At 43.5% G+C, this 26,976-nt stretch overlaps 1 protein-coding gene across 6 annotated transcripts in view; it reads left to right on the forward strand.

The window, feature by feature from the left end:
* PDZD2 (PDZ domain containing 2) overlaps positions 1-26,976 on the forward strand; it is a 203,301-nt gene that overhangs the window by 42,115 nt on the left and 134,210 nt on the right. For all 6 annotated transcript variants that reach the window (XM_071802550.1, XM_071802551.1, XM_065861791.2 and 3 more), the window contains one exon: positions 19,602-20,432. In XM_071802550.1, the coding sequence (XP_071658651.1) occupies positions 19,954-20,432 (479 nt within the window). In that variant the 5' untranslated portion in view covers positions 19,602-19,953. The remainder of the gene's footprint in view (positions 1-19,601; positions 20,433-26,976) is intronic.

Genomic DNA, 26,976 nt, shown 5'->3' on the forward strand with positions numbered 1-26,976 from the left:
CTGAAAGGTCATTTACAAAAACATGTGAAGAAGTTTAGTGAGTTTGGAGGTCTGAAAAGATTCAAGAAGCAGTGGAAGGAATGTTTAACAACCACCTCTGAAAAAGGGTAAGGCAACAGAATATAAAGGTCATTGGTCTCGGTGATGTTTGTGCTCTCTGAGTGTGGTTTGTTCTAATGCTGCTTATGCTGGGCTGAAGGGTTAAGTTCCAGCCCATGTGAAGTCTCTGCAAGTTCTTGGGGCATTTGTGTGTCTGGATCGTAGGGATGTTCTCTGCAGGGCTCTGTGCAGGACCCATGTACTAGTTCTGTGGATGAAACAGTTGCTCTAAAAATTAGTGCTAAGGCTTATGACACTGTGGCACAGTACAACATGACAACATGCTTCTGTTTGATTTTGTGTTGTAGGTGAGTATTTTGCCTCTGGTGTTTTCCCCGGAGAAATATGCCTGGCAAGAAATAGAGCAAGCTAAAACTGCAAATTCTTGCTTACATGGTTATGTTAATCTCTTTGGTGGACTCTCAAATTAATACTGTTACTCTCCCACAATATAGTGCAGCTGAATGTAAATTGCTTCAAATAAATTCGTGCTGGTGTTGCTCCCTGTTGCCCTACAACATTTGGGTTAAAATAGTAGGAAAAAAAGGGTGACTTGGTTCTGTTGTCTGATACTGTTAGAAGTGAGTTGCTCTTTCCTGCTTCAGAGAGCTGCTCACAGCTGTTGAGAAGTACTTAGCCCCCAAATGCAAGACTCGTATCCCCCAGGGCCGGTGGAGAAGAGGTTGTGAATAATTTGACTTGAAGTCAAGGTGGTGCTCGGTGGAGCAGGAAATTAGGAGTGCTATTTTTAAATGCTGAAGAACTTATTAAAAAGCAGTAATAGTTTTCATTAGACAAAGAGCTTTGAGTTTGGGAGGCTCATGATTTCAGGTAGCATCGTTGATCAAGTAAGTGTTTTTTGAAGAGTGCCAAGTAGATCTGTCTTTCTGTAAGGGTTGGTGACTATCAGGAGAATTAAGTAAGGGATGTGAATCTTAGAGACATGAATCTTGGCATGCCAAGTATGTCTCTCTAAACTGGCAGCTGGTGTTGCCACACATTAGCATTTAGAATAAAATAAAAATGACAGATTTATCTAATGTGAGAATAAAACCAACACAAGAATCTTGCCAGTCTGTATCTTTTGGTCCTCTCTCTCCTTTGCACTGGCCTGCGATTTTCCAAGATCTTTGAAGATGAGGAAGATGCAAGCTCTCATACCCCCTCCTTTTCTAACACCAGATAGAAGACAGCCCATGGACATAGGCTTGAAGCAAAGAAACATTAATTCAGACATTAGAGAAGAAAATGGTGACCATAAGGGTGGGAGTCACCAGGAGAAGCTACCTAGAGAGGCTGGAAATCTACATCAGTGGAGATTTAAAAAATGTTGTCGTGGAGGAATCTGCAGGGATGTGCTGGCTCCATTCAACCGTATTCGAGACAGGAGATGTGCAGAGCCCCATTGAAGTACCTTCCAAACTAGGTTACTATGCTTTCCCTGACAGAAAAGGGATAGTCAGCCTTTGAAGGCAGTTGTACTAGGTTAAAATCAATAAAGCAGAAGTCTTACCACCCTTTGTCCTTGCCTAAGACAGAAAAGCATGTTAATTCAAAGAATATTTGACATTAAAAAATTATGTATAGCCAGAGCAGAATAAGGTCCAGATCCCCATGGCTGCAAAGAGTCGCTTTGATTTTTTTCCAGACCTTTGGGTTTCTTAGCAGCAAGTTCCTCGCCTAAGGGCTTTTCAGAAAATGGGAAGTCTAAAGCTGGCAGGTCTTGAGATTAATTTCATGTTTTCCTGCTGAATGTAAGTGCAGGAAAATTGCTTGGAAGACGTGCAGTAATCGTGATAAAACATACACAGCTCCACTGAAACGCACTGACTGTAAGCAGGTCATAAGTTTCAAAAAGTAACTGATTTTTGTGATGTTAAAATAACATTTCTTCTTTCACTTTGTAATACTTTTGAGTTTCCTAGCATGGGAATGAAACCTTCATATCTGGTGCTTCAGGAAGATTTCACATCTGTTAGTGCCAAGATGTCTTGTCTCTCCAAAACAAGGATGATTTTTGAGGTACCATACTCTTCAGCACCTGGTCATACATGTTTGTCCAGGTCCATAAATGAGATAATTCCTTGTGCTGTTCAGTCAATCTTGTTTAAGGAGTGGTATATATATTTATATATATATATGTATGTATATATGTAAGTAAAACTGCGGAAGGTTTTTTCACTGTTTATTCAATAGGAGGGTGATTAAGGAGACCTTTAAACCTGATCTCCCCAACAGAACATTTGCATGACTGCATGAAACCTGGTTTGCAGCAGGCAATAAAAAGTAGAGGTGACTTGAAAGCAAGCCATTATAACATGTTTGGAGGGAAAGTTCAGGCTCAGGCACACAGTGGAGTTTGCATCACATACCAATTCAAGCTGGTCACTTGAACTGTGATAACAGGGGCTCAGTGACTACCTCTGATGACTCAAGAGAGGTCGACCAGTCTATCAGAGAGCACATGAGGACAGGGTGCGTTCTCAAAGCTGTAGCAAGGAGCTTGCTCAGCCATTGGTGGCCTGGTTGAGCTCTAAACTTTTTCTGTAGCTAGATTGTCAGGTTTTAAGTTTCTCTTCTCTCACCACTGTCATGACAATAAACGTTTTGTGTAGCTTCCAAGAGACAGAAGAAAAAAAAATAAAAAAACCCAACTAACCAAACCCCAATAAACTAAATTTGCTTCCCAGTGCCAGCTGAGGTTAGTTCCTAGTGTAGTGACTTGCAAAATATGTCTGAAGGTTGCTGAGACTGCCTATGGATTTTAGCAAGCATTGCTGTTAAAGTGAACAGCTTGGGTATCTAAATGCCCTATTGAAAGGGTTGAAAATCCTACCCATGGCCTCCTGAGCTGCTGCTGTGGTTCAGATTGGCAGGGCTTTTCAGTGACAGAAAGTATTTGGAGCAGGGTAGGTTTTGATCACAACATCCCAAAGTAATGATGGTGGGAAGAGAGGGTGGAAGAAGTAAGGGGAGTGGCTGGGAACACAGTGCCCGCTGTGTACTGGGAGGAGGCTGGGGCTTGTTCGCTGGAGGAAGAAAGCAAAAACCCCTGTCTGTTGACACGGTCCTGATCTTGATTCACTGTGTGCTGGTTGAAAAGGCCAGCCTGGCTGGGTTTCTGTCCAGTCTCTCAAATAAATCTCTGCCCTCTGAAACCTTTACTGCACTAAATGTAAAGACAACATTGCAGCTCACACTCCCAAGGTGTATGAAGCAGTGTCAGACTGGTGCCTGCTCACTTGATCTTCATTAAGGTGTGTTGCAATAATTTTTGCCTGAATGCACGGTAGCTGCTTTGGGCTGTGACCAAGCTGTTGTCTCTCATTTGGGTCGTGTGTCCCCAAGCTGAGGGCTGAGGGTGGTCAGCAGGCTGAGGAAGGAGATTGCTCTCCTGCAACCCACTCCCCGGGACTGCTTAGGGCATGTGGGGTGGGTTTGTGTCCTAATGAGCTGTGTCCTTTTGGATAACGAGGCTAAAACTAGACCTTGCACCTCTCCTTCCTTCATAAAATTATGAATTGCAACATAATGTATACGGGCAACCTTATTTTCAGCATTTTTTTCTCCTTTTCCTCTCCAACTGTTGTACTTCTGCTTTGGAAGCTGGTCTGCCTTATTTTTACCCCTCTTATATGACAGTCCAGAGAGCTTGCTTGCATCCTGTTTTTGTTTGTTTGTTTGTTTGTTTGTTTAAAGAAACTTAATTTTTAATGGAAGATGAGCAGTTTTAAGATGCAAATGTACAAATACGCTGTTTCAATGCAGGGGGAGAAGTTGTGAGCAATCTGTCTATCCCTAGGAGGGCTCGGAAGGGCTGCCAGTTCGGAAAACCTGGGGATGAATAACTCAGATGGCTTAAACAAGGGCTTACTTTTTTTTTTTTTTAAACTATTGTTACACAGTATATCAAGCCTATTCAAAGAAAAGTAATCCGAAATATCTTTTGGCAGGTTGTGGTTTTAAGAAGTTATATTTTAATTCTCCTTCTTTCCTTATTGAATTCCTGTTACAGTTTGCCCTTAAAAGCTTTTTATAGAAGCAGGGAACATTTTTGTCAGTGTGTTCTGTTGGTGGAGAATAGACTCCATAAAACAGCTGTGACAGGCAACAGCTCCTGTTCTGAGTTGCCTCCTGCCATATACGTTGGGCTGTTTCCATCGGAGTGAGGACTGGCAGGATGAGGATGTGTGATCATCAGCCTTGTCTGCAAGAACAGGATTGGACACCCAAACTCTTCAGGTTCAGTAAGGCTGAATGAAGGGAAAAAAAATAAATAAAAATAGAGATTTCTTACTATTGTTCTCTGGAACTTTCAGAGCTGTACAGGTGTTTTAATCTGATTCTCCAGTGAATATATATCTTTAAAATACTGGGTTTTCCCAGTGGATGAGAATTCCAATTTTTTAATAACTCTATTTTATTTTTCGGGTTTTCCATCTTGAGACTGGGCATCTGGCTTCAATTTTCCTTTTCTGAGAAAAGCACTGGGGCATCTAAATAATTCAAGGCAGAAATTATATGCACTCAGCACATAGATGTCAAAAAAAATGAAAGAAACTTAAAATCTAGGCCTCCAAAGTCAGTTCCATACATCTCCTTTTTAAAGAATGTATTTTTAATTAGCTTTTAGAAACAAAGTGCCATGCTGACATATACATACTTGCCCAGCGTTTTATCAGGGGACAGAACAAAGAAAGTGAAACCAAAGTTACAAACTATTGTGCTATAATGTGTAAAAGAGATGCTGTGATACTGAATCAGTTCACCTGATAAAGCCTGGAATTACAATACTGTCATGTTGCTGTTTTCCAGATGATATGAAGATAATTTAATGAGCTCCTTTCTAACAACAGAAGTTCATAGAAGAGCTCTTATGGCTCTAGTAGAAGTAAAAACAAAAAGAGAATTAAAGGAAAATTCCTTTTTCCAGGTAGTAAACACTGTTCTAATTGTAATTTGTAATTATAATTTCTGATTTGTCTTTTGTAGCACCATTCAGCATGTATTCCTACTGAGTAATTTCTGGGGTAAAGTTTGGATTGTGGTGTGTCTCTGCTTCTCTCCACACAATACAGCTGCAGGATGGCTCCTGCCCTGGGTATCATACAAGCTGTCAGCCAAAATATGAAGTAGTGCAGTAATGTGAAGGGAGTCTTGCATATTTTAGTAGAATTAATGGAAGAAAAGTAGGTCAAGACAGACAGAAGAGAACCCTGCCCCACTGATGTTGGTGCTGGAGGGGTCAGCCCAGCTCATTTTGAGGCTGCTGATAAAGTGCTGTTGCCACATGGTTTCTTGGTGCTGCCATGTCATTAGTTCAAGTTTCAGGAGTTACAGTCCTGCTTTAGCACCTGGGTGGAGCTGTGAGACAGACTGATCCCCGGCAGCTGCAGATGTGCTTGGTGCCCCTGGTGAAACAGTGGGGTCCCCATGGTGCTCACCCCTCTCCTCCTTGGGGAAACACCTCCACATATTGGGATTTCTCCTGGGTTTTGAGCTAGTTTAGGGAGATCTTTGGAGGTGATCAAATAATCCAGTGAGGGACAGAGGTTGCTACGCCTTCCATCTGCACCTCCAAGGGTGGATCGTGCTCAGTGGAGCAAAGTCGTCTTCTGGCACTTGTCGCTATCAATGTGCAGGTGATTGTTTCTGAGTTTGTCACCTGTCCTTTTTTTCATTTTGGAGGAAGGTGTTGCTTAAGGGTCTTTATGGGGTCTTTTTAAGGTTGTGTGTGACACCACGCTCCTCCTTTCCTTATGCACCATGCCCTAACTGGACCATGCCAGCAACCATTTGAAAAGAACTGCTCGTTTAATCAGGTCCATACTTGCTTTTTGGCAGAACAGCAGAACGTGGGGCTAGCAAAGCAGGGAAGGGTGCACTTGCTCTTCCTGGTGCTAGGTGGAAAGAACATGATTTCATTGTGCTCTGGCTTTCCTGGATGCTGGGTTGTCAGTGCTTGCTGGCAACTCCTCATGAGCCTTCCTGCTTGGGAAGAGCCGTTCTTGCTGCAATTTTCAGAGTAATTCTCTGTCTACTGTTTTTCTCATTGATGCTGGGTCTTTCCTGCCTGGGGGCTGCTACTAATGAAATGTTAATCGTCACAGTACTAAAACTGATTTTTTTTTTTGCTTAAATAAATAGTGCAGTGATATGGCTATTAAATCACTCTTTTTGGCAGGATCTTAATGTCTTGGGATGCTGTGATGACTTTGAAGCTGAAAGTGTTTAAGAAAAGTGTTTTTGAATATGAAGATGTGGGATGGATTTTCTTGTGCTGAAATGCAGGTGGATTATTGAGTATGTATCATAGAGGTTCTGGGAATATTCTGGGGACAACATATACATATTTTAGCTCCTGATCCCAAGTGTGTTTCTAAGAACAGGATGAAACAGATGTATTGTAAATCTGCTGATATGAGCAATATTACATAGCTGCTTAAGTGTTTGAAGGATTAGTGCTTTAGTTTTCAGTATCTGGATTTTTGCCTACATTACTCTTGTTTTTTTATTTAAAAATGAAGTGTATTTAATTTATAATATTTGAGTCTGATATTGCAGTAGCACTTTTTTAGTTTTAAAAACTCCGGTTTTAATGAGGCTGACTTTGAAGCTTGAGCTTAATGGTGGAAGGTTTTGTGGGAAACAGGGATGTGTGGTGGTTCTGTTTTGTGTCTTTTTCTTTTAGTGGTTATATCGTGTTACAGAGAATTATTATGAAGAGGATTTACATGGTGAAGTCGGCTTGTCACATGTTCTTAAAAGTTTGGCATGTCTCAGAAAGCCCGCCTGGCTTCTTTCATATATCTGCTGTGACACACATCTGAACAGCATAATACATGAAAGTGCTTATGATGCTTCTTTAAGTCCAGTGTATGGGCAATATACCAGTAGTGTATGGCATGGTAAAGATTATCACGTGTGCTTGCTCCAAATGGACTCGCTCTTTTGTTCTTTTGGACCAATAAGAACACTGGCTCACAAACTTGAATATTTAAAATGCCTGAAGGCAAGACTTTGCTCCTTGTCTTTGCAGAGATGATGACTGCATAAAAACATGTGGTTAAGCAAAGCATTGAATCATTATTTATAGACCATAACATTTTAAATGTATTTTTAATTGGGGCTTAATTCAGCACTGAAGTATTTTAAAGCACCAAAGGTTTACATTGGAACTACCATGCATCAGCTTCTGTGCTGGAAACATTTTCACCAGACTGTGTGAAGATTTAGTGAGACCGTACGTAGTGTGAATAGGTAAAAAATAAGTCTCCTCACCAAAACGCGGTGTAACAGGGGTCCCTGAAGAGTGAAGCTGCATAGCTTTCTGCACAATGTGCCTCTGGGTTGTGGCATCTGGACTCAGCTGAAGCTTGTATGGAGACTTCTAGGAGGCATGTGCCTCCTGAAGTTATCCTGAGAGCACAAGCTCTACTGGTTGGATGTAGGTCCTACGGTCCTGGGAGAAGATAACTAATTGTCAAAAGCTTGAAAAAAAAAAAAACGTAATTCTAACAACGTGAACTTGCTCTATCTCTAGGCTGCAACCCCTCCTTCTTTACCTTAATAGATAATTTTCTGTCAGCCAAAACCCAACGTGTGTAAGAGTAACTGGACCTAAGGCTGCAGTCTTCTATCCTGTCCAGCTATTGCTGGAATCAGAGGACCATCCTAGGCCCGGCTGTGTGAAACCTCAAAAGCAGCCACAAAATTTGGCTGCCTCAAAAAGCACGATCACACGTTACCTGAGGACGGTCATAGGAGGCTTGGGCTGGGGTCACACAGGCTTTCTTCGTGTTGTTCAGCTGTTGTTAAGGCAGCTGAATGCAGCATGTTTGCTCCTGATGACCGTGTTGTGGTTTGAGGCTCCGAATCCCTGGTCCGAGAGGTCTGTCTGCAGAAGGAAATGGATGCTGTGGTCAGCATCAGCATCAGCAGTATCTTATTTCTGAGAGGTGACAGCTCATTGCTTCCAGCGAGTTTCTACCAGCAGGGTTAACCTTCAATTTGGGAAAGAAAAACACAGTCTGACTTGCATGCTTTGGGAAGCTGCTGTAGTTCAGCTGGAGGTTAAGAGGACAGAGGGAGGAATGGCAGGGTTACGGTTTAGTGGCTTGTGTCCTTCAGAGGTCACAGATGAGCCCTTTTGCCACAAAATCCTCCGCATTCACTTGAGAGCAGGAATAGGAGCTAAACCACAACTGCAGAGTGCAAGACACTGACCCTGCAGCTGTGGAAATCCTGCAGTTCAGGTGCACCATGCTGCTGGCTATCGTCAGAATGATCTCCTGGTCTCAGAGATGCACTCCCAAAGATCGTGATGGGTAGCTGGCTTTATGCATGCTCTTTCTTGTCTGTCAGGGCTGTGCGGAGAAAAGCTGAGCTCTGCCTGTGTGTCAAAGGGCTTCATACACCTAAACTGACCCTTCATGGAGGATGAGTGATGTGTGACTATCTAGTGTTGAAAGCAAATGCTGTTATTGCCTCCAGGTAGATATTGGTGATGGAAATGTAAACCGTTATCCCAACATCCGCAGGTTTCAAGGTCATAAATTTTACTGGGAAGTGAAAGAGACTATTGGTGTTGGTAAGTAAGGGAGAAGTGTTATGTGATCTGGCAAAGCCAAGATAGGAAGGATCCTCTCTGAAAGTCCCTTCTTAAGCTCTGTTTGGCACAGTTGCTTGGGAGCACTCACAGTAGGCTGATGATTATTTCTAATGCTCAGGTCAGATTAGACTTGATTAATGGATTTGGGGAATAGCGATATGGAAGTATGTCTTGTTAAATCTGTTAATAATAATAATTTTGCTGGTCTTAATTCAGAGTTAAGAGATAATAGAAAACAGCTTCCTTTTTCCTGCATGCCTTTTAAAAACAATTTTATTTTAATTGTTGACTTTCCTGTGAGACAGTAAAATTACATCAGTCCATGTTCCAACTGTATTCAGTTTGCAGGGTTTTAAGCTGTATGTTTTCTTGGTACTTATAAAAAATTAATTTAAACAATTTCTCAGGCACTTTTATTTTTAATACAGAGTTGCAGTATTAGAACATCAGATGTTTGTGGTTTGTTTGTAATCCTGGATTCATGACTACTGCAGACAATGTGGTCCAAACTTAACATGTTATTTGCATTTTCTTATTTTATGAATAATGATCGCAGAGGTCTTTCCCACAGGAAGGTCCTGAGAAGAGTGGAAGCATTTAAAAGTAATTACAGATCTACAAAGCCTTTTTTGTCTCTTATTTTATGTAAGTTTTGTTTTCAGAAAGAACGGGGGTGTGCAGTAAATTCCCATAGGAGTGTTCAAAATGTTACATGGAAGCCCAGTCCTTTTCTTCAAAAGCCTTGCAACTGAGAAATCTGGGATTGTGGCTATCAAGGTGTAGGTAGGTGCGTGCTTATTTCAAGGTCATATAGGAGTAAGTCACATCAGTTAGCACTTTTGAAAACTGGGTCACTTATTTAGGTGCCTAAAGTCTAACTCTGTTATTTATATGTCTGTAGTTTTGACTAGTTCTCTCTGCATGTGTGTGAGAGAGAGAGAGCTGTGCTATTTTAAAACTTGGTAAAGGGATGTTTCTAGGAATCTACATTCTTAAAGTTAGATTTCTGCTGTGGTTACACAACTGTAAAGTAAATCCAGAGAAGCGTCACTGACTTCAATTATGTTACTCCAGCTTTTGGTTCTATAAATGATGTCAGAAACAAATTCTGGATACTCTGAAAATTCACAGTGGTGCTTCCCAGCAGCAGCTCTGAACTGTTCAGCAAGTGGAAGAGATCCAAAGGATGATTAGGCATGTTGGCATACAGAGGATGCTGAACAATTGCAGAATTGAATGGGTGCCATTCTTCAAGAAACTCTTTAAATAGAACTCTTCCATCATTCAACAAGCTTGCAATAAGCAAGCTTTTTCTGTTCTGCCACAAAATTGAGTAGTCTTTAAGGGGCACATAGGTAGACATATTTTTAACTATCTGACAGCTATAGAAGTTTGCTTTGATATATTATCTGGGACATTAGATTATGTGAGAATTAGCTGATTTTAAGTCTTGTCTTTGAAATAAGTAATTTCATTCTGGTTTAAAAGGATGCGTAAAGGCAAGCCCGTCTTCCTTCAATACTCAAAATACATTCAGCGTAAAAGAATATTGGAAAGATTTAAAAAGTCATTTAGAGATTGCAAAGCTTTTCCATTGTCCCACCTGACCTGGACCTGAAGAAGAGACTGGCTGCTGGAGACGGTTTGTGTAAAAAGAGGGTGAGGACTAAAGAGAATGGATTGTACTAAAGGGCTTCTGTGTCAGTGTCAGAAAGAGTTTTAGATTTGATCCTCTCATTAATAATGGATGGCCAGATGGATGCTTCCTCCCCTGCTGTCTTGTTTTTAATTTATCTGAATGATGGTGGAAAATACAGCCCATTGGTTAGAGCCAGGCAGTCTCTCCAGTTTAAAAGCTTACTGTGTCTGTCCCTGGATCTCCTCTTGCACCACAGCAGTTTTGGCAAGTCGAAAACTATGCTTGGAAGGTTTCCTTACTAAGCTGAGCAGGTCAAACAACCCAGTTGTTGTTTCATGTATGAAAGATCTTGAACTGTGAATCTGCGTCATCGTGGCCCTGGCTTCACATTTTCTTACCTTGTCCAAAACAACTGGCTTTGGTTTTCCCATCTTTCAGACAGGAGCTACCTGCATGGTTGCCTCACTGTCCCAAAAGACATGGCACTTGCTGTACCCAGGGGACACCAGCCACTTGAACATAGGTGAGATTGCAGCAACATGCAGCGTGAGATGGGCTTTGTGCTGCCAGGCTTTGGTGTGGCTGCTGGAGGCTTTGACCAACACCACGCTTCCAAGTTTGACTGTTACCTGCTGACAGATATCTTCTTCAGCATTCAGCTATTCATAACATTTAGTAAAAATGTATCAGTAAAATCCCATAGTGTTCCTGGTTCGGTGGAACTACCATGAACCCTGAATTCTGGTATCATTTCACACAATATGTTTTGGAAATGCATCTCTCTGTACAAACTTGTTTATGGAGACTCTTAAGTCTGGGCTCTGTGTAAAGCGGAGATTAAAGCCTTGTGGAGACTTCTGAGTAGACGGGAAATGTCCTCAGGTAGTGTGGGAAAGAAGAAGGTGGGAGAGCACTGATATGGAGTTGTATAGACATGGAAATAAAGGTGAAGGAGGTAGGGGATGGCTTCAGGGCTCTAGTAACAAGCAGCTCCTACCAAGGGGCAGTGGTGGGTTTTGTGAGAACTGAGGCAGCTTCTCCTGAGCAATGCTGCTAAAGAAGACATATCCCTTTAATTGTGTAAGATTTCCTGCACAGATTTTGCATTTTTACACTTGGCTATTTCAGTGTCCTTTTGGTGAAATGTTCTTTGTTTTCAGGCCTAGTTTGGGCTGATACTATAATAATCTTGACAATTACTAGGTTTGATTTAGATGTTTGCACATCTTCTGATTTTTATGTAGTCAAGACAAATACTTGAAAATCAAAGCAGTTAAGAAAGCGTTGCAGGGACCTTTCTGCAAGAGCTGACAGAGAGTTTGCCACTGCCTTTATTTAGCTATGCTATGTTAGCTGTCTTTTATTCTCTGCCCACTTTGTCTGGTTAACTACATGTTTTAGAGTAGAATCCATCTAATCATATTCAGACATCTTTATTTGACTTAGCTACATATTTTTCAGGCAATGGAGCAGAAAGTGTGCTCGAAAGATGTCATGCATCTAGTCTGAAAATAAAGATCTATAACAGGTCAGATAATGATTTCCTAAGAGTGCCCATTCCTCTCAGATAATCATTTCCTAAGAGTGCCCATTCCTCTCCTTTGGCCAGAAAGGGAGCCCATGGTGACAAGCTCAGATGAAAATTCAGATGAAGTTAAGGAAAAGAAATCCCAGTTTTGATTATTTTCATGTCCATGTATTCCTCTTGGTTACTTGTGTTGAGGTCAAAACTGAGGCTGTGGTTTGACAATGCAGTAAATCCAGCTTTAGGGCTCCTACAGCTGGGTTAAAAGCATTGAGGCCATGAGATAAAAAATGCTGACTGCTATAAAACTCACTGTCAATTCAAATTTGTTTAAAATCTCTCAAAGCCTGCCAGCATAAGATATAAATTTTTATTGCCAGGTCAAATATCAGTAGTCTTCCTATGGCTGGCATAAAGCTGACCTCTAAATGTGCAGTCTGGCTAGTTCAGCAGAAACATAACTGTGTGCCCAGATCTCATTTGCACCACTGAGTAATCCAGAATAAAACAGTTTCACCACTGTCCTGAAGAATTTCAGACCTCAGACTGTTACAGCAAAACCGTCTTTTAGCAATAGCGTGTCTTTTAGTGAAAAACCTCAGTTCAGCTCCTAGGTGTTTTTGGGTTGGTTTGCTTTCCTCCGCCAGCCCCTTGTTACTTTTTTACTATTAGTTGCTAACCAAAAGATAGAAGAAATGAAAGCTACACTTGGATATAAATTAGTAAATGAACATCTTTTGTTGGTAGTGAATTTATTTCTCTGGTGCTGAAAACACACCTGATGCCTTCGTCTCTATATAAAAGATTAACAGTAGCTGTCAAATATAACCTTTAAAGTAATTCTAAAGTGATCTCACTCAGGGGATGAAAAGAATTTTTGGAATAACTGTATGTATGTTTTTCTGGAGTTCTAGACTAGTCTGGAACTGCCAGAGGGGTTATCCTGGAGGACTGCACATTGATTGTTTGCATAAATCACCTTTTAAAAATCAGTAATGGGGCATTTTAATGATCCTCTATATTTCCTTTTCCCCCTATGAGAAAGTAATTGTTGGAGCTCTTTATATCACTCCTTTGAGGATAATGTAGGAAGAAAAAGCTCAGCTTGTTTGGGGAAAAAAAAAAAAAAAAGAAGTTCTGTTTAAGCCCTGAATATCCATATATGCTTTTTGACAGCCTCAACACACTTAAAGAAAATACTCATATTCTTCTGTAAGCAATTATTTAAAGTAATTCTTCCTTAAGAAAGCCTAAAAGAAGCAACTTCTCTTCACCTACACCACCTATGTATAACTTGGTATTTTGAACAGAAGGGCTGGAGATGAAGAAAAAAGTGTGTTTCTTCCTGAGCCATAACTAAAAACTTTGATGCAAGAAGGTAGAAGGAGATATCCAGCTCAGTTACGGAAGTGGTATTTCAGCCTTTGAGAGCACATCTTATGTGAGCGTGCTGTGTGGAAGAAGGGCAGGTAAAGGCTGATTTTTCTGACTGTAAGTACTTCAGGGATGAAGGTGAGAAGAGTTGATAAACATCAAGAAAAGCAGAGAGCTGTAGAAGCTACACGTCCGTAGGTATAAACTGATTATGAGTGCATCCAAGCTGGCATACAGACCATTTCCAGCTATGCGGTGTGGTGGGACAGCAAAAGAGATGAGATGTAAATATTCTTTACTTTGAGTTAAAATTTGGTGAGTTTTATTGAGTAGAGGGTCAAAGGGTTGCTGTGATAGCTGGGGACCAGATTGGGTGATGCCCAACATGATCCTTGTGGCTGGTGGCTGGTTGGAGAGGGACCGGGCTGCTCTGCTCGCTGGGTGGTGGTGGCACATCTTTGCGGAGAGGCATGTACCTGGGCTGAGCAGGCTGCAGCCATGCAGAATGGATGGTTGTTTCTGTGGTTGAACGGAGAGGAGTGGTACTTGTGCTGTTGGCATTGCTGGTAAGAAGGGACCGTATTTTTTCAAGGTGTTTGCTTCAGCATCTTTTTGAGAGCATCCTCTTGAGAGCATCTGACCCAAAAGCTTCATCTTCCTGCAAAGGAGAGTGCCTGCCCCATGCTGTGGTTGTCTGTGGGTGCAGCCTGTGGGCTCCTGCAGCAGAGGAGGGTAAATCTGAGCCCTGAAACCAACACTCAGCATGGTGTGGGTCTTTCTAAACTGAGAGACCACTACAGGTTAAACCCCGTTGAGGGTCCTCCTCAAACTGAGTGGTCATACTGTCTCTGCACCATTATGACACTACTGTTTGAACAAGACTAACATTTGTGTCCATATCACACACAGTCAATTAAGTAGGATTTCCCACACCAATATCTTTCCAGTTGGGATGTTCTGAGTCTGCAAAATTTTAGTCCACTTACTTTATCAACAGACCCCACTGAGACTCAGGTGGGCTGTGAGATTAAATCACTGGCCAGAGAGTGAGAATCAGTAGCCTCACAGGCATTCAGAGCAATGGGGACAAAATCTCTTTGATGGAAAGTTGTACTCAAGAACACAGACTCCTGTTCCCAGGACACGGGACTTGTGTCCCTGCAGGGCTGTCCATTCTCAGAGCTGGCCGGGTTTACTCCAGCCAAATGTCAGTGCCAGGGTAGGCAGAAAATCAGAGCCTTTTGTAAAACGTCTTGTACTCCATGTGAGGCAGTGGGATGGTTTGGCAGATATGTCACCTACAGAAAGTAAGCAAGGTAGTGGCAGGTCCAGTAAATTTTCTCATGTGGGTCTTGAGTCTATTTTGGTGGAAGTCAAGGGCAAAAATCAATTTCATCTTAGCAAGGAGTTTGCCATTTTTATCAGGCAGATCTATTTTTTCCGTTGATGAACAGTTTGCCACCTTTCTATTTTTTGCTCCCATTGGCTTTGGACAGGCTGAGCTGCTCTTCTCACCTGCACAGAGGTGTTCCGCTCAGTTCTGTACCTCCTGTTACATCTGAAAGGAATATTTCCTATTTATGCTTGTCAAGAGTCTTTTTTTTTTTTTTTAAGACAGAACGTTTTTGTTTGAGAAAATAAAATCCCTTGAAAGTACTGTATAATTATCTACCTGATTTTCCTAAGTGTCTATCATGGCTCTGCAGTGAGCTCAGGGGCATAGACAGGCAAGCCACAGGGTATTGATGCCCACAGTTTTTCCTGTGGGAAGGAGGAATGGGGTCTTGAAGGCTGTCTGCCTCTGGTGGGGTGGAGCGGGCCGTCATCTTCTGTCTCTGGAGAGATGTGTGTTCATGAAGGGGGAGAGCCCTCCAGCAATGTCACTAAATGAAAGATGGATGAGTTTTGTGTGGGATGCAGATGCTTCTAAATGGCCCATCCTGCCCAGCTGACTGCAGGATTGAATCTGGAGTCAACATCAAGTTGTGTCCTTGGCCAGTGCAGAGGAGATTTGGAGACTCTGGAGCTAAAACTGTGAGCTGCTTTGAACCAGCCCGAAGTTCTCCAGGATGGAGACTGGGGCATCACGTTTGGTCTGGGGATAGTTTGCAAAGGGCAGTCCATAACATGTCAACCCAATGTCAAAACTAACTGGATAAGAGCAAAACTCCTTAAGTTATTAGGCCAAAAAGGGCCTCAAAGAGTGATCTGATCATCTCTAGAGCTTGAATCGTTTTGAACCCTGTGTTGTTACTGGGAGCCATACCAATGTTTGGTGTTGAGGCAACAATAAGGGTGTCTTTGTCATGATTCAGTGGATGTTGCTCATTATATGACTTCTCACTGTGCTCTCACTAAGACAGAAAATGATGCTGAAGGAAAAAATTAAGAGAGATTGACATAGTGAGATCTACTCTCTCCCTCAGCCCAAGAGAGGTAGGCTTCAGTCGTTGCTCCTGGCAGGTATTTGTCTAACCCACTGCAGAGACCGTGGGTGATGGAGACTCCAGTCACCCAAGACAGTATCCTCTAGTGTTTTGGTATTCTTTATTGTTGTTTCCTGACTGCTAACATAAACATACCCCAGTGTGATTCACATCCATCACTCCACCATGGGCAAGGGGAATAGACTGCTCTTTTCCTCCTGGTCACTGTGGGGCATTTTGAAGTACATGAGGATATTCAGCTTGTGTTCTCACACCCCACCTGCAATGCTTTCTCGTTTTCAGACTAGCAGGCCCTAATTTCTAGAGTATATCTGAATAATTCACCTTTTCTAGATGGGTAGTCATGTCAGAGCTCTGCTGCAAGAGCGCAGTTTTGCTGCTGAGACCTTCCCAGCCCTGTGTGAGCCTGGTAGGCTTTGTCCCTCTTGACACATCCTGGGACAATGATGCCTTTTCCCCCCGCAGCAGCCAGACTTTATTGACAGGAATGGCTCACTACAAACCCTGCCTCTCTTTCTGAAGATTTGCCATGTAGCCAACCCTACCTACATGTGATTTTCCTTCTGAGTACTCTGCACTTGTCCTTGCTGAACTTCATCCTAGTTTCTACACAATGTTTTTTGGTTTGTTTTTTTTTTTTTTAATTTTTGCCAGGATAATTTTAGATGCTAATCCTGTTCTCCAGTGTGTTTGCAATCATTCCCAGCTTCATTTAATCTGCAGATTTAATAAGTGCTCTCTTTCATCGTCCAGGTCACTAATGAATGTGCTGAGCAGAACTCGACTATATAGATCCAGCAGAGTTCTGGTCACAGTGTCCCTCTGTTGTTGCAGAATATCATTAATAACTACTCCCTGGGTATGGCTTTATAGTAGTCTAATTTAATCATGTTTCTCTAGTTTATTTATGAGAAAGTTGTTTGAAATGGTGTCAAAAGCTGTAATAAAGCCCAGATAAATGACATCTAACAACTTCTCCATTATGAAAAGAAATTAATTTTATTTGATAAATCTTTTTTCTTGTCTCTTCTATATCCGTTGCTGCTTATATTTTTGTTATCTACCACAAACTGTTTCTTTGTTTGTCTTAGAGTTTTTCAGAGGATTGAAGCTAGACTGACTGATGTAGTCTGCTTTTATTGCTTCTCTTTCTGCCCTTGAAGACAGGCACTGCACTTGCCTTTGTCCTGGCTTCTGGCACCTTACCTGTCTGAGCTCTCATGGGTGACCAGGAGGGAAGTACTTGAGATGGCTTCAGCTGGTTTTGTAGGGAATTTAAAAGGTGTTTTGTCCTACCCTGCTCGTCTGCAAATACTTGACTTGGACAGAGATCTCACCCTGGAATGGGCAGAGAAGAGGACAGTATACCTTTGTAGTGATAATGTGTCGTAGTACTAACTGTACCAATCCCCTGTGCATAGTATCCAAATTTAACAAGGACTAAAGCAAAAAAATCAAACTGGTGTTACCTTCTTCGGTGTAATTTTTCAATAACTTTCTCTCTGTTTGAGCAACAGCTTCCCAGACTGTCTTCTTGGTATTAATATACATATAAAGGGTAACATTTTTTTTTATCTTCTGCAAGTTTCATTTCATTTTTATGCCCTCATGTTTCTAATATCTCTGCCTGTGTGTTCACACTATTTTTAAACTCCTGCTCAGTAACCTTTTCGTGTTCTTTCTTCTTGTCTTTGAGGTAAATGAAAAGCTCATGATGCTGCCAAGTCTTCTGATCCTTCTTCTGCATTGAGATGTTATTGTGCCTGTACCTTTTAAGCACAAAATATTGTTTCTTCGAGAAACTACAGTTCACCTTGATTTCTTTTTCCTTTAAACTCTTATCTATGAATTCTTGCCTAGCATTTTTTTAATGTACTGAATCCAGACATTTCTGTTTTGCTCTCCCCAATCCCTTGCATATGGCAGAGTTCATCATTTCACAGGCACTCTTACACAAGTTTCTTTCCACATTCTTACCCCAAACACATCCCTCTCTGAAGGCACTTCCCTACTGATTACTTGACCTATCAGTTATGCGAGGATGTTTCTCTGAAGGCACCAGGATTCTCTGTCTCCTGCTGCTTTCATTTCCTTGCAGATATCTCATGCTTGTACCCTCCCATTACCATTGAATCAGTTGTTATCAGGCAGCCTGATCCATTTAATCTTCTTGGTTTGGGGCTTGTTGTACTCTTCCCCATGGCTTTTTTTTCTCCTTGTATTATTAAATAGAAAATTTGGCAGTTCTTCCTCCTGTGTTTTGGACCTCAGAGCGAGTATATGCATCATCCTTGGTATATCAAGAGATGCTGCCTCTGCTTTTTCTTTGCCAGTCCATATGTAAGTTATGCATCTTTATATCAGTATTCCAGATCTATGTCTTACTACAGCAAGTTCCAGTTATGTCAGTTAAATCATCACTTTAGTCTTAAATGAAATCTGAGATCTGAAATAAGACATAAGTCCTGTGTTAAAAGCAATATATTCACCAATGCTGCATTAGATATCTAAGATATTCAGAGGATTTAACCCTATTTCCTGGTCAATCTGTTGTATTATTACCCCTTCTTTTTAGACCTCTTCCCAGGTGGCTTCTGTCTTCGTTCTTTCCTCTGGTTTTGTCCCCTATGCCTCATACCCTGAGCCTAACTCAGAAGTCCCTCTCACTGAGCAATGTGCCAGTTCTTCCTTCCCTGACCTGATGTCCGTCCCTATTCAGCCGCTGGTGTAACATCACTCTGTGAAGACACTGGGGATCTCCTAGGAGCATCATGCATGGCCATGATGTGTTGTCCTTCTCCCTGTCTGAGCTTGCTTGGGGTCACTCCTGTCCATCTAGGCAGTGCTACGCAGCCAGGGAGGTGGCAGAGCACTTTGGATCCAGCTTCTGGGCAGCAGCATTTTGCAAGAGTCTTCCTTTATAATTGTGCTCTCAGGGTCATGGGATGTTGCTTCACACTCCGCTCTAGTGCTTAACATGAGCCTTGCATCATGTCTGCAGGAGCAGATGTGCAGGCTGCAAGCTCAAACTTATTGCCTTCGTCTGCCTTCCTGGTGCACAGGTCACTGAGCAGCATCTGCTGCTCAAAACTCCCCAAAAGAAATGGGTCAACCAGACTTGACTCGCATCAGGGTTTTCCCTTGTTTCATAGATCCTAATGATCCTAGAAAGCAAACCCTTTGTCACCCTCCCTGCTTGCTAACCCGCCAGCTCTCGCTGCCTCCTGGCTCCCTGTGAGTCTCCCTCTCCAAATAGCAGGAAACCAGGGAATTCACCTGTACAACTCTTGTCCTGTGAAATAGGTAGCCACCTCCCTTAGATGCTTTACCTGCAGGGTGGATTTAGTCTGCTTTAAGCCACTGCTGACAGTAAGAGGAGGGTCCCCATTGCCTGTCCTCACCCTTCATGTTTGCTGCTGCCCACCCTTCGTGCAGCTTGGTGGGGAGCTAAATCAGAGAAGTAACCAGATTAAGCCTATCCCAGCCTCAAAACGCTGGCAAGGAGGAGGGCAGAGCTGCCTTTAGCAATGGCATCAGCCAGTTTCAGGTGCTGGTGAGACTAGTGTCATGCTGTGCCCCATCAGTGGTCCTTGGAGTGGATTTGGTTGGACTGAATTTGCCTGGAGCATCTTCTTTGCTCTGGTGACAGGCCTGGAGCTGTGGCAGGGGCATCCCCACGTCTCATCAATTCCCCTTTTCACCAGGGACGTCAGGAGCTAATCGTGACCTTTTATTCCCTTGCTGAGAAGAGCAGCTGGTGCCCTCAAGTGGTAAATCGCAGAAGGAGAGCGGCTCCGGCCGCGCAAGCTCAGCTTTGGGCTCCTGCCCCGGCAGGATGCTGGGCTGGGGCTGTTGGACACCTGTATCATTTTTGGCACTCGTAACCATGTTGTTTTCCCTTTGCAGGATAAGACGGCGTGGTGCCCGTGGTGGGAAGGAGCCATCATTCCCAGCAGAGTGGGGACTCTGACAGCAGGTGTACCTGGATAGCCACAAACACGCCCCACTGTTTCATCCACTGACCTTTCCATCAGGCCAGCTGTGGCTTGTTCACACCAAACATCCTGCCTTGACTGTGCTTTTGGCCACCTGGAGTCCAAAAAATATCCCTGAGAGATTAGATGGGGCTTGTTTTGTGTGTGCAGCCCCACTCCAGCATGGCTCCAGGGGCTGCAGGGAGCCACGGTGGGCAGCAGAGCCAAGGTCCAGGGAGCCGGCTGGGGACAGAGCTGCTGTGAGGTGATGCACAGGGAGAGCAATGCCCATCACGCAGGACAACGCGGGGGTCTTCCTGCCCCTCCTGTGCCAGTGGCTGCAGAACAGCCGTCGGGAGGGGGACGAGGGTGCCGAGCAGCGTCTTTGCCGCTCAGCTGTCCAGAAGCTGAGTGAGTACATCCAGCTCACCTTCTCCGTGGATGAGAGCAAGCTGCAACCAGGCAGCTGTGGGACTTCTGATACAGAGATCTGCACCATGTACTTGGCCCAGGAGATGCGAAAAACTGAGGTTCTTGGGCTGAGCTTTGGGAACATCCCTGCTCTGGGGGACTACGGGGAGAAGCGTCGAGGAGGGAAGAAGAGGAAGGGACATAAGGGGCCAGTGCTCGATGTCGGGTGCATCTGGGTGACAGACTTGAAGAAGAACAGCCCAGCCGGGAAATGTGGGAGAGTCCGCCTGAAGGATGAGATCCTTTCTCTGAATGGCCAGCTCATGGTCGGTGTGGACGTCACTGGTGCAAGGTAAGGGCGGAAGAGCAGCCGTTGCAGCCGCCTGTCGTGATGTGTGATGCAGGTTGCAGTCAGTACTGATTTATGCCCAGCCCCTGGGAAAGCCCTGGGTTCCTTCTTAAGGTCTGTAGGAAACAAGTAACAAAACCAAATAGATAATTACCCTGCATCTGCTACTTGCACATCCACCAGAAAATTTTGAGGGGTCATTGTGTCAAAAAATAGTATGTCATAAGCACCAGAGGGTCTGTGCTAAAAAAAGAGTCTTCCTGGGTTTGGTTAAAACTGCTGTTTTAAGTAATAATGAACACAGACTCAGCAGCACCGGAAGGTTTTTTTTACAGGTGCATCTTATTTTTGTTGACTCATTTGAGTTGAGGGAAGCATTTTTGACAGCTAAATGTTGTCTGGGAATTTTTCAAAGCAAAACATTTTTGTGTTTTCCAGATTGAAACAACTTCATTTTAATAAATTCCCTTTGATTTTATTGCGTTTGCTCTCTTGTGCTGTCTCCTGTCCCAGAAAACTTGAAACCTTTAAGAGTTCAAATCAGACATGAAGGCTCTTGCATTGATATAGATTATTCTTGTTTTTTTATTTCAGCTGCTGTATACTGTAAAATCAGTTACTGGCCCTGCTTTACTCTTTGTGGGTCGGCCGACTTGCTCACATTTCCCTTTGCAAAGGCAAAAAGACCTTTTTCTGCTAAAGATGAGGATGCAAATGTTCGTTCATACCTAAGGTTGTAATGAACCGGAGGCCATGAAATGCTCCCTTTCATGCCAAAGGGGGTTCATCTTGGGGACGGACAGTTTTGGAAACAAAACTCCAGTGAAGTGGCCCTTCTTTAAGAGTAAACTCTGTTGATCTGCAGCCTGGGTAATCCAGCACATTTTATGGACATGGGGAGTAATATGCCATTTTAGACCAGCTGAGAAAGTGCTCTAGCAAGTGAGACTTGCAGTAGGAGCACATAATAAGTTCTAACTGAAATAACCTGTATGTTGAAACGAAACAACAATCAAACAAACCAAGCCACATTACAGATTCATCCTGCGAGAATATAGCATTGACAGGAAGACTCATTGGTTATTTATCTGCTGCTTTAGCTGTCAGGCTTGCAAAGCCATGATGGCCTTGGGGTAACACTTTTGAGTTATAATCCTGCAAAGTGCGTGACCTGTGCTGCCAATGGGTAGTGAACGAGGCAGCAGTTTGAGGGGACGGTCACTCCCAATTCTGCCATGTAGCAGAATAAAAGCAGCAGCTCCTCAATCTGTGGATGCTGGGCAGGTCAGCCTGGCTGTGGTTTTGCAGGTGTGATAACAACTCTCTGTAATTTCACTCGTGTAATTCAATGACTGTATAAATGTTGGTGCTGTGGCAGTACCAATAAGTGACACCCCAAAATTTGAGAGGTTTTGTGGCAAAAAGCAGTTAGTTTGTTTTTCCCTCTTTACCAGATGTCACTGTTCCTAAAATCCAAGGGAATTGCTTGCAGTGGCCAGCAACAATGTTATCTTATTATTAAGGCAAAATGGCAGATAACACCCAATGGAGTCCAAAGTTTTTGGGTAGCTGTTCTTTTTATCCTATCCCTGAAGGCTTCATTTTGGGCTTGTTCCTTCCAGAAAGCTCTGTTATTAGACCAGCAAGCTGAGACTGCTGCTAATGAGAACCAAGTGCTCCATTTTCCTTAGCTGAGATATTTTTTTGGCCATTATGAAGACAGAGTTTTGTTGGTGCAGGACCAGTGTTGTTGTTCATAAAATCCTGGTTTAGAATATTCTACATGCAATTTAGGCCAAAATTTAGGACATCTCTGAGTCAAAACCTGATTTATTTTCAGAATCCAAAGCATTCTTCCCTAACTTACTGTCAGCTGCTATTTGACAAGGGTGATGTTGATGGATGACAGTTTGGGACCTTGGAGTGCTTGGTTTTGGCTCTCAGGGAGCTGGCTGGTAGCTCCAGTCCCATTTTACCACCTTGTTCATCTGATCTGCTCCAGGATGTATTGAGTGTCCTTCAGTAGGTTTCTGCATTGGGGTGCTCAGAAGGGACATAATTCTGTCTCGGTTTATAACAGGCTGAAAGGCAACACCAGCTTGCCTTCTGGGAAGACCTGTTTGTTTCAAAGATTTCCTGGAGTGTTTTCATATTGCTGCTACAGTGGCAGTAGCAGAGCCCTTTCTCCTTGGCTGTTCAAGGTGTTGGGGCAGTACACCACACTGAATAGTAGCCTTGGCTCCATTTCTGTCTGCCTAATTATTCTCTGGCTAGATGAAAAACTCCTCCAGGTTGATACAAAGGGATGTGAGTGATGTGATTTGTGATGTGATGTACTAATGTAGCCTGTGCACAGTCAGTGAAATTAAAATACTGCCTTAGCTCCTGTAACACCAGGGTGGATTGGGCAAGCAAAATCACTGCTTGCATGTTTATTCCTTGCCCACCAAGTGTGCCAGGGCAGCCCCACCTTGCCTGGTGAGCATGTTGTCCAGACTGGTGTTTTAGGGAATCTCCTGATTTATTTCCATAACAGTGGGGAATTGGGCATGATCAGATCATATATCATGTATCATAGAATCATAGAACGTCCTGAGTTGGAAGGGACCCACAAGGATCATCGAATCCAACTCTTGTCCATGCATATGACAACCCCACAGTTCACACCATGTGTTTGAGGGTGTTGTCCAGTCTCTTCTTGAACACTGTCAGGCTTGGGGCTGTGACGCCTCCCTGGGGAGCCTGTTACAGTACTCCAGCACCCTCTGGGGGAAGAACCTTTTCCTAATGTCCAACCTAAACGTCCACTGGCAAATCTTCCTGACATTCCCTCAGGTTCTGTCATTGGTCACTGAAGAGAAGAGATCAGCGCCTGCTCCTCCTTCTCCCCTTGTGAGGAAGCAGTAGCCACAATGAGGTTTCCTCTCAGTCCTCCAAGCTGAACAAACCCAGTGACTTTAGCCGCTCCTCATATGGCTTCCCCTTCCTTCAGCAACTTCACAGCCCTCTTCTGGACACTCTCCAGTAGCTTTATATCCCTTTTATCCTGTGGCACCCAGACCTGCACACAGTGCTCCAGGTGAGGCCGCACCAGTGCGGAGCAGAGCGGGACAATCACCTCCCTGCCCGGCTGGCAGTGCTGTGCTGGGTGCACCCAGGACACGGTTGCCCTCTTGGCTGCCAGGACACACTGTTGGCTCATGGTCAACTTGCCGTCAACCAGAACCCCCAGATCCTTCTTCACAGAGCTGCCCTCCAGCATCTCGTTCCCCACTCTGTATGTACAGCCAGAGTTGCTGTGTCCCAGGTGCAAAATCCAGCATTTGCCCTTGTTGAACTTCATACGGTTGGTGATTGCCCAGTTCTCCAATTTGTCCAGATCCCTCTGCAGGGCCTCTCTGCCCTCGAGAGTGTTGACAGCTCCTCCCAATTTTGGGTCATCAGCAAATGTACTAAGCAATCCCTGAAGTCCTGAGTTTAAGTCATTTATGAAGACAGTGAAGAGTGCTGGCCCTAAGCTGGATCCCTGCAGAACTCCGCTAGTGACTGGTTGCCAGCCCAACAGAACTCTGTTTACTAGAACCCTTTGAGCCTGTCCTGTCAGCCAATTGCTCACCCACTGCACTGTGTGTTTATCCCGCTGTGTGCTGGACATCTTGTCCAGGAGGATATTGTGAGAGACAGTAGCAAAGGCTTTTCTGAAATCCAAAAAGATCGTATCGACAGGCTTCCCTTGGTCACCTAGGTGGGTAACCTTGTTGTAGAATGAAATTTAGTCAAGCAGGTCTTTCCCCTCATGAACCTGTGCTGGCTGGGACCAATGACTGTGTTGTTGTTCAGATGTTTTTCAATAACTCCCAGAACAATCTTCTCCATGATTTTGCCAGGCACAAAAGTGAGGCTGACAGACCTGTAGCTGACGGGGTCATCCCTGTTGCCCTTCTTGTAGATTGCAACAAAACACTTGCCAGCTTCCAGTCTTCTGGGACCTCTTCAGATTCCTAAGAGCACTGAGGTTCTCACAACTCTGCCATTTTGCTGGGGCTTACCACCTGGGGGTTACCACCTCTGCAACAGGCTTGGCAGAAGTGTGCTCATGTACCCTGGGCTTTGTGTCACCTCACCTCCAACTCCATCCCACCACGCAAACCCTCCCTGTTCCAAGGGGCTAAAGCTGATACACAGGACAACAGGAGAGGAGAGGCATGGGCACGTGGTCCCTTCTGCTGGCTCTCCTATGGATGTGGTCAGCCTCTAGAGAACGCAGGGGTTGATGGCTGGAGCTGTAACACATTGGGCAGCCCAGGATGGATTGCACTCCTTTGGCACCTGTTTGGTGCAGGTCCTGTGCCTATAGGTTCTCAGGTCTTGGAGTGGTGATGGGGTCAGACACAGTGCAGAAGAGCAGCACACTGCTTCTTGGAGAAGCCAGCTGTTGTCATCACTCATCTGTCTCTCCTTGCTTCCTAGGGAGAGGGTTGAATCTGACTCCTTTATATAAAAGTTATTTATTTGAATTCTACCTGATGGCCATGTAGATAGCAGAAACAGATTGATTATTGCTGAGCTTAGTTTTTTGTTGTTGTTGGTTTTGGTTTTTTTTTCCTTTGAATTTAGAGAAACATTATGCAGTGATATAATCATCAAAGCTCTTTAAGCTCTTTGCTTAACAGGGTATTATTACATTAAAGGGGACTGATGTAGGTGGTGGCATTTTTGGTGATGTTAGTGACTGAGGGAAAATTATGGCTCTCTTCAGAGTTAGCAAATTGTGTGTGTCTATCAAACACAATTGCAGGGAAATTAGCTTTATTGGAGTACTGAATAAAGGTTAGTCAAAGCTCTGCATGTTTATTTATCTTCTGTCTATACAGCTCTAAAACATATGGATTATGTTCCCCCAGACAACAACTTCCTATGTATTTTGGAACTCCTCCTCTCATTTTGAGATATTATTCATTTACTGGACGGAAGCTTTTAGTATTCCTGCAAATGACAGTTGAATCCTTCATTTCTTGAGCATGACTGAATGGGGCTTCATTGAGCAAGTCCTGGGAGGATTGCGAAAGAATTATTTTGTCATGAATATCATTCAGATTGAAATATTTGATTAAGAATTTCATCAAGCATAGCTGCAGTGCTTGGACACAGCTACCATGTACATCTAATCTTCAAAATAAGTGCTGAATAGATTTCCAAATTCAAACTTTTTGAAGAAAGCAGAGTAAGATACATTACAAGTGATGACAGTGTGGTATAAACATGAGATATTGCTATAATTTTGTCATTGAGGAAACCCAACCACTACTTCAAAATATCATGTTTCTTGTCACAAAAAATGGCCAAGCATCACCATGTGTGGGAATATAGTCAGAGAACTGATTGGCTTCTTTTTAACCCACAACCTGGAGTCACACTTCCAAAAAATGAACAGAGAAGTGTTTTGACAGCCATACCTTTGCATAGCGTTTTCTTAGTCTCTCCTCTTCAACCAGTATCCGGGGGAGTTGCTAGGACTCCTCCCCAGCACAAGAGTTGGCATGCCGGATATCAGGGAAATCAGTGTATTTTTAAAGGTGCTGAGAAAGACCTTCATAAATCAGATGTGCAATGAGAGTGAGCGTCAAATGCCACTACCCAAGCTGAAGCTTTGACCTTACCTGAAGCTGGGGGTTTCCAGCAGAGTCAAAGTCTTTCCTGAGTGTTTGCTGCTGCTGCATGTCACATCTACATGCTCCAGGACAGCTGGAAATACAAATATAATGTCCTGGTCCTCCTAAGAGGTCAATGCTATTAGTAGTTTTGTGATATATGGACATTCTAAACACAGCTCTGCTTCTCTGTAAGTGCTAGCAGCTGATTACAGAGCACAATACTGAACGTCTAACCAAATTACAGGTCTCAAAATGTGCAAAGCACTTTGTGCTGCTTGCCTGCGGCAGTCAATAACAGTCCTGGGCTCAGCTGGATGAGATCTTGAGGTTCTGTATCAAAGCAATCCTCGCTGGTCCTAGAAAGCCAGTATGCAGTCCCTGACTGTATTTGGAGCCAAATTCTGCTCTGAACAATGGTCTTCAGGAGGGTGCTCTTCTTCTTTGCCCCGTTGTTGAGAGGCCTGCATGCAAGGAGAGGTAGAGCAGTACATCTGCTGAGGGGATGACAACAAAGAATGTGGACCTTAGCTGTGTCTGAGTAGAGCTGCTCATCTGACAGTGTGGTTTGAAAATGGATGTTTCAGAAGAGGACACCTTTCAAGGCACTTTTTATTGATGTCCCCCTTCCTCAGAAGTTTGAACTGAATGTTTTTTTACCATAAACTACTTTGTCCCTATCCCTGCAACAGAACAATTTTCTTACTGGGAAGAAAAACCTTCCAAATGTGGTCACTGTTTAATATCAAAGCACAGTGCTCCAGTTTTGCATGTTCCATGGGGCACCACTTCCTGCCGTGCTGTGGTGACACACGGGCTGTCCTCACTGTGGCCACTTTGTCCCTGTGCTGGTGGCCACAGTTGTCTGTGGAGCATCTGCAGGATTTTGTAGCACC

This window comes from Patagioenas fasciata, chromosome Z (genome assembly GCF_037038585.1).
Source record: "Patagioenas fasciata isolate bPatFas1 chromosome Z, bPatFas1.hap1, whole genome shotgun sequence".
In the NCBI taxonomy this organism is placed as follows: Eukaryota; Metazoa; Chordata; class Aves; order Columbiformes; family Columbidae; genus Patagioenas; species Patagioenas fasciata.